The 7923-nt window shown below is 47.5% G+C and overlaps 1 protein-coding gene across 1 annotated transcript in view; it reads left to right on the plus strand.

Annotated features, from left to right (window-relative positions):
• The window catches only part of adamts10 (ADAM metallopeptidase with thrombospondin type 1 motif, 10), a 48648-nt gene extending 41856 nt beyond the window's left edge, over window positions 1-6792 (plus strand). Inside the window, exons 18-25 of the mRNA XM_072439112.1 lie at window positions 990-1070; window positions 2214-2377; window positions 2528-2654; window positions 2768-2897; window positions 3707-3911; window positions 4819-4995; window positions 5745-5913; window positions 6553-6792. Coding sequence (XP_072295213.1) covers window positions 990-1070; window positions 2214-2377; window positions 2528-2654; window positions 2768-2897; window positions 3707-3911; window positions 4819-4995; window positions 5745-5913; window positions 6553-6662 — 1163 coding nt within the window. The 3' untranslated portion in view covers window positions 6663-6792. The remainder of the gene's footprint in view (window positions 1-989; window positions 1071-2213; window positions 2378-2527; window positions 2655-2767; window positions 2898-3706; window positions 3912-4818; window positions 4996-5744; window positions 5914-6552) is intronic.
• Window positions 6793-7923: the final 1131 nt, after the last annotated feature.

Raw genomic sequence — 7923 nt, forward strand, 5'->3', positions numbered from 1 at the left:
AGCAAGGCCTTTCAGTTTGTTATAAAACTGAATATTGTGGCAAAAAGATAAAAAATAAATAAAAAGCAGGCCTGCCCACGTAAAGAGGGAAAAGGTCCCGGGCCAAAACAGCTGGAGCGAGTGAAGTCTGGCAGTGGTCTGTGTCTGGGGGCCCTCTGCCCAGGAATGCATCTGGAATCTTCAGCGTGAGCGCCAACGGCCCGTAGTAGAGTTACACAACGCCGACGCAACACGCCACGCTGACACAACATGCCGCTCGCCGCTGTCGTTTCACCTGCATGTGTCTGTGTGTGTTTGCGTGTGTGTTTGTGCGTGTGTTTGTGTGTTTGTGCGTGTGTGTGTGTTTGTGCGTGTGTGTGTTTGCGTGTGTGTTTGTGCGTGTGTTTGTGCGTGTGTGTGTTTGTGTGTGTGTGTGTTTGTGTGTGTGTGTTTGTGCGTGTGTGTGTGTTTGTGTGTGTGTGTTTGTGCGTGTGTGTGTGTGTTTGCGTGTGTGTTTGTGCGTGTGTGTGTGTGTTTGTGCGTGTGTGTGTGTTTGCGTGTGTGTTTGCGTGTGTGTTTGTGCGTGTGTGTGTTTGTGTGTGTGTTTGTGTGTGTGTTTGTGTGTGTGTGTTTGTGTGTGTGTTTGTGCGCGTGTGTGTGTGTGTGTTTGTGCGTGTGTGTGTGTGTGTTTGCGTGTGTGTTTGCGTGTGTGTTTGTGCGTGTGTGTGTTTGTGCGTGTGTGTGTTTGTGTGTGTGTTTGTGTGTGTGTTTGTGCGTGTGTGTGTGTGTGTGTGTTTGTGCGTGTGTGTGTGTGTGTGTGTGTGTTTGTGTGTGTGTGTGTTTGTGTGTGTGTTTGTGCGTGTGTGTGTGTGTGTGTGTGTGTTTGTGCGTGTGTGTGTTTGTGTGTGTGTTTGTGTGTGTGTGTGTTTGTGTGTGTGTTTGTGCGTGTGTGTGTGTGTGTGTGTGTGTTTGTGCGTGTGTGTGTGTGTGTTTGTGCGTGTGTGTCGCAGGGTACGAGGAGGTGGTCCGAATTCCCAAAGGATCCGTCTTCATCCACATCCAAGAGCTCAACGTCTCCCTCAACTACCTGGGTAAGCACGAGGACGAGGCGAGTCTGAATGAAGTGAACATAAAGTGAACAGAACATTGGTCTGATTATAAGTGTGAGAGAAAACACATGTGGAGTCATACAGCATCATTTAAACAGCATCATTCAAACGTTCTCAACAAGTGCTTTTACTTTTCTTTTCTTCTTTTCTTTTATTTATGTATTTATTTATTTTTGATTTATTTTCTTGTATGTTTCTTTTATCATATTTTTTAAAGATATATTTATATTATTATTTATTTTATTATTAATTGTTATAATTTTCGTTATTATCAATTTATTTTTAATTTATTTTATTTTATGTTTATAGGCCCGAACGCCACAAGCTGGCGAGAGGCCTATTAGTTCCGTAAGGCTGTGCGAAGCACGGCTGCAAAAGTGCGCACTAAACAAGCGCTTTACGCGGTTGTCATCCCCTATATAAAGCGCTCAAAATTAACGAAAGTTATGTATGTAGTTATGTATTTATTTATTAAAGGCGGTATGGACGATTTTTCGGCGATTTGAGAACGCAGGCGGAAGTGCGCATGTGCACTCCCCCGTGCGGACTGATACAACACACAAATGCGTTTGTTTATTAGCGCAATGGAGCGCATCACATCTCTCGTCTCCCGTAGATTTCTGTCCACTTCTGTGTCAGCTCGAACTGTCTTTGTCCGTCTTCATTTTGCCCCGTACACTGAGGGAACTATATCATGATAGATCCATGCACTTAGGCACGCGGAAACGTGGGGACGAGCCTGACGCGGCTGCAGGTGAGCGATAGGTGCGTTTTATGATTGATACGTGGCAGGACAAATGATTTATCCACGCCACGAGGAAATATGATAAAAAAAAATTCTGAAAAAAATCGTCCATACCACCTTTAATTTAAATAAATAAAACACAGAACAGACACGAAACAGGACCAGAAAAGCAAAGACAGGAAAGTTTTACAGCAAAGTATATCAGCAGAGTACAACAGCAACCGGAGACTTGCAATTTGGGCAAAAGAGCCATGTTTCCACTGGTTCGCTTCAGCCCGTTTCAGAGGTCCAAAGCAGGTCCCGCCTCTAAAGAAGTCCGGGCATCGATTACCCCGCCCCCTTTTTTGTTTGTTTGTTTTGGACCTGTTTGTCGTTCCCAGCGCTGAAGAGCAAGAGTGACCTGTTCTTCATCAACGGGAAGATGACCATCGACACGCCGCGCAGGTTCGACGTGGCGGGCACCACCTTCCACTACAGACGGCCCACCGACACGCCCGAAACCATGGAGGCGCTCGGACCCACCAACATGACCCTGGTTGTCATGGTAACGGCAAACGATGAGGCACTATTGCTGTTGACTTTGCGATATAATTCAGAGAGCGTCGCTAATGGTTAAAGCAGGATGTTTCTCTTCAAAGTAAAGTTATAAATATTCTTTTGGACAATAATACGCTTGATACGCTTGATCGCCCAGGTGCTGGTGAGAGAGGACAACCCCGGGGTCCACTACAGGTTCAACCCCCCCATAAACCGAGAGCCTCTGAGTGGACACGCCTGGCACTACACCGCCTGGTCCCGCTGCTCCGCCCTGTGTGCTGGAGGTACTACAACTGCTGCTGCTGCTGCTACTGCTTTTGCTACTGCTTCTACTACTGCTACTACTGCTACTGCTACTGCTACTGCTGCTACTTTTTGACTCTTCACACTCCCTCAGGTTTCCAGCTGCAGCAGGGGGTTTGTCGGAAGCAGGCGGACCACTCAGTCGTCAGCAACCACTTCTGCGACAAGAGAGGTCGACCCAAAGAGAAGAGGCGGCAATGCAACACTGAACCCTGCTCTCCCACGTAAGCGTCCAATCACAGGCCACTGACCCTCGTGGAGCCACTGACCCTCGTGGAGCCACTGACCCTCAGTGGAGCCACTGACCCTCGTGGAGCCACTGACCCTCAGTGGAGCCACTGACCCTCGTGGAGCCACTGACCCTCAGTGGAGCCACTGACCCTCGTGGAGCCACTAACCCTCGTGGAGCTCAGACACTTAAAGATGTTTCTGTAAAAGATAGACACACATAAAACATCCCGGCGTCCACTGCAAAGGCGTGAATATCGTAGCGTTCTGGCCGTGACGCTGTTTTCCTTTTGCCTGCCCAGCCAGTCCCTCCCACATTCTGTTCAAATGCAGAGGGTCTGGAATCGGACGATTGGGGGGCGTCAAAAAAACTCTCCAAGCACCGGTACAACCAACGTCGCTAATTGTCACGTGTCTCTCAAATGCGGAAGACTTTGTGTCACGTGTCTCTCAAATATTTTCGGAACATTCAGAACTAAATATATAACTTAATTTACCTCAGATTGACAGAGTTTCGTGCGTCTCTTGTTGACTCGGCAGAAGTCGGCAACGTTTCTCAGTGTTATTTTAATTTTTTCCACTATGTTTGTTTAGACACGAATGGACAATACGTTTGTCTGATTGGTTAACCTGCCTGTCAATCACTCCCTTTGGAAATTGGAGTGACTGGGTTGGATTCCAGACCAAAACTTGCGTGTGTTTTCCTTTGTTGTCCTTGTGCCTTTCCCGTTCCCTCCAGCAGGTGGAGTGCCGGCAGAACTGGGCGTCGAGCCCGTCTGAGTGACTAATGTTGTGTTGCGTGCAGCTGGTGGTCCGGCGAGTGGTCCGAGTGCAGTCGCAGCTGTAACGGCGGCCTGAGGTCTCGCGGTGTGCTGTGCAAACGGAGGATCTCGGCGTCGGAGGAGAAGGTCCTGGACGACTCGGCCTGCGCGGCGCCGCGGCCCCCGCTCACCGAGCCCTGCAGTAACCACAGCTGCCCCCCCGAATGGCTGGCACTGGACTGGTCCGAGGTACGGGACTCTCTGTGGACTCAAAAAGGATGTTCCTGATGTAAAACCGTCACACGTTCTGCACGTTCTGCTCGATTCTGCATGTTCTGCTCGACTCTGCACTTTCTGCTTGATTCTGCACGTTCTGCTCGATTCTGTACGTTCTGCTCGATTCTGCACGTTCTGCTCGATTCTGCACGTTCTGCTCGATTCTGCACGTTCTGCTCGATTCTGCACGTTCTGCTCGACTCTGCACTTTCTGCTTGATTCTGCACGTTCTGCTCGATTCTGTACGTTCTGCTCGATTCTGCACGTTCTGCTCGATTCTGCACGTTCTGCTCGATTCTGCTCGATTCTGCACGTTCTGCTCGATTCTGCTCGATTCTGCACGTTCTGCTAGATTCTGCACGTTCTGCTAGATTCTGCACGTTCTGCTCGATTCTGCACGTTCTGCTCGATTCTGCTCAATTCTGCACGTTCTGCTCGATTCTGCTCGATTCTGCACGTTCTGCTAGATTCTGCACGTTCTGCTAGATTCTGCACGTTCTGCTAGATTCTGCACGTTCTGCTCGAAAGACGTTTGGGGCTTTGTCTGATGTTCTTCAGTTCATCCGACTCTAACTGACACTAACACGAGCTGGTTGTTGGTCTATGAGATGTGACCTTTGACCTGAGTAATATCATCATAATCGTTCACGCCGCTAACGAGTCGTCCTGTTGCTAGTCGTAGACGTGTTCCAGGCAAAGCATTAGCATGTCGTTGTGTTGGAGACCAGCAGGGGGCGGAAAAGCGCCTTTAAGAGGACACAAAGGCTCTCGCTCTCTGCTGCCCTCTACAGAGCCGTGTTCATACTGCCTCCCTGACCTCTGACCCCGTGTGATGTCTCCTCCTCTTTCCCACACCGTGCATGTCTGCGTGTGTCGGCAGTGCACGCCCAGCTGTGGCCCCGGCTACAGGCACCGCGTGGTCCTGTGCAAGAGCGGCGAGAGCGGGGACGACCTGCCGGAGTCTCACTGCCCCAAACAGGGACGTCCCACCTCCAGGGTGCGCTGTAACCTCCAGCGCTGCCCCCCGCCACAGTGGATCACCGGCCCCTGGGGAGAGGTGAGGGCCCACGCTCCTGCTTTACATCCTATGGCACTAAATACATAATACATTAGAATCTATATGTACACGGTTATCTACAAGTATTGTGTATTCTAGTGTTTTACATGTGTCACTTTTAAACATCTACAGTTTACTATTATTCATGGTTATTAATAGTGAAAGTAACAGTAAAGTTCCTCTGTGCTTAAGTTCCTGTGCTTAAGTGCTTCTGTGTTCTCAGTTCCTGTGTGCTTAAGTTCCTCTGTGCTTATGTTCCCCTGTGCTTAAGTTCCTCTGTGTTCTCAGTTCCTCTGTGTTCTCAGTTCCTCTGTGCTTAAATTCCCCTGTGCTTCAGTTCCTCTGTGTTCTCAGTTCCTGTGTGATTAAGTTCCCCTGTGCTTAAGTTCCCCTGTGCTTAAGTTCCTGTGTGCTTAAGTTCCCCTGTGCTTAAGTTCCTCTGTGTTCTCAGTTCCTCTGTGTTCTCAGTTCCTCTGTGTTCTCAGTTCCTCTGTGCTTAAATTCCCCTGTGCTTCAGTTCCTCTGTGTTCTCAGTTCCTCTGTGTTCTCAGTTCCTGTGTGATTAAGTTCCCCTGTGCTTAAGTTCCCCTGTGCTTAAGTTCCTCTGTGCTTAAGTTCCCCTGTGCTTAAGTTCCTCTGTGTTCTCATTTCCTGTGTGCTTAAGTTCCTCTGTGCTTAAGTTCCTCTGTGCTTAAGTTCCTGTGTACTTCAGTTCCTGTGTACTTGAGTTCCTGTTCTTGCCTGTGCAGTGCTCTGCTAAGTGTGGCCTGGGGCAGGAGATGCGCTCCGTCCAGTGCCTGACTCACACTGGGCTCCCGTCTAACGAGTGCCTGGACCACCAGCGCCCGGGGCCCATGCAGCAGTGTCGCAGCAAGTGTGACCTGAGCCTGCCCATCACTGCAGAGGAGAACCCCGAAGGTAAACACGCCGTCGCCCCTGGCAACCGTCACCCCTGGCTCATCAGAGCAACATCATGTACTCTCGGAACAGGGTCACAGCACAAGAAGATGTCAGAGCAAACATGACATAATCAGACCTGGCTTTCAGTTAGTTATTGTATGTATTTTTACCGTATTTTCCGGACTATAAGTCGCACCGGAGTATAAGTCGCACCGGAGCATAAGTCGCACCGGAGCATAAGTCGCACCGGAGCATAAGTCGCACCGGAGCATAAGTCGCACCGGAGCATAAGTCGCACTGGAGTATAAGTCGCACAACATATATAAGTCGCACTGGAGTATGAAATGCGTTTGCAAGTGTGAAAATAACAAATAATATCACATATAAGTCGCTCTGGAGTATAAGTATATAAGTATAAATACAAGCATAAGTCGCACCCCGGGCAAAACTATGAAAAAGAGTGCGACTTATTGTCCGGATACGGTATGTCTTTGTCTGTGTTCTTTTTTAGCACATAGTATAGTTCAGGACAGTCAAATGGTAAATTAGTCTATTAAAACCCGTACAAATCAAGTTTTTTCAAGGTTTTATAAGGTCTAATTATGTGAATAAAACTTTTAAACCGTCTCCTGTGTGTTTGTTTTTCTCTTCTTCCAGAGTGCAAAGATGTGAACACGGTGGCGTACTGCCCCCTGGTGCTCAGGTTCAAGTTCTGCAGCCGGCCGTACTTCAGACAGATGTGCTGCAAAACCTGCCAGGGACATTGACGCCGGACTGGCTTGGCCGCGGGGGGCCCGTAAAAGCCCCCTACTCCGGGACAATGGGACCTCCACACGGGCCGTTCACAGCCTGGAAGAGCTGCTACATTTAGGAACTATTGAAAATATGAAACAATGACTTTTCCCCTGTAGTAATCATCGGTGCTACGATTTCTTTTGTATAATTATTGTTTGACTTGTAATAGTTGGCGTTTATCTTTTTGTAGTTATCGAATGGTTTCAAGGGTATGAAGGGCTAGTCGTTACTTGATCACGTTTTATACCATAGTTTCATGTCGTATTTACCGGTCGTCGTCGTTTTTTTTAGCTAAAGCCGTTTTGCACAGAGCGTAAGCAGTCAGAGGAAAGAGTGTTTGAGTTCTGTGGACGTGCCACGACACGTTTCCGTCTGACCCGGCGGTGTTCAGCGTCTCCACATTCAGGATCGTCTTTCGGGAATCATTTCACAACACTTTGGACCTCATTAGTGTTAAGCAGCTCCTCGTAGAGTTCAGAAATCATGAATATGTCGGGAAAAATGAAAAACTTTTACATTTTACTTCAACTGTTACTTGGTTGTGATGCGTTTGGTCGATCAGTTGAACTTTTACTCCCTTTTTCAGCCTTAAAATGCTCTTTTCCGCTTCTTTTCTCTTGTTTTGAGGCACAGGAACGATCCGCATCACGAGCTTCTGACGTTTTATGCTCGTCTCGGTCGCTAAAAGAAGTAGGGCAAGTAAAAGAATCAGATCTGAAGAGCTGTGTCAAGGAACAACCCGCAGGCCGCAGGGCTGTGACACACATCTGTGCTTTTATGTTTGCACAGAGTATTAGCTTTATGAGCCAGACCCTGTGTTAAGCTTCCTCAATGTTGATGCTAATAATGCTAATAATAAGACTATTTACTAAAACTCCCTGCAATATGACAGCTATAGCAAGTGCCTTACTCTTACACTGCAGTAAAATCACAGTACAAATGCTTAAAATCAATTCCAATGCTTAAAATCTCAATACAAATGCTTAAAATCACAAAACAAATGCATAAAATCACAGTAAAAATGCTTAAAATCACAGTCTTATCTTAAAATCACAAAACAAATTCATAAAATCACAAAACAAATGCATAAAATCACAGTGCGATATAAAATGACAGCATAAATAATCAGTATGTGTTGCGTTCATGACTTTGATAGTTACTCAGACGAAGATTTTTGACAGAAATGCCCAGGAACAGGAACTATATTAACCTCAAATCAGATTTTACTACAGA

The sequence above is a fragment of the Eucyclogobius newberryi genome, unplaced genomic scaffold, assembly GCF_026437365.1.
Source record: "Eucyclogobius newberryi isolate DKJ021-1_F unplaced genomic scaffold, fEucNew1.0.hap1 SCAF_9, whole genome shotgun sequence".
NCBI lineage: Eukaryota > Metazoa > Chordata > Actinopteri > Gobiiformes > Gobiidae > Eucyclogobius > Eucyclogobius newberryi.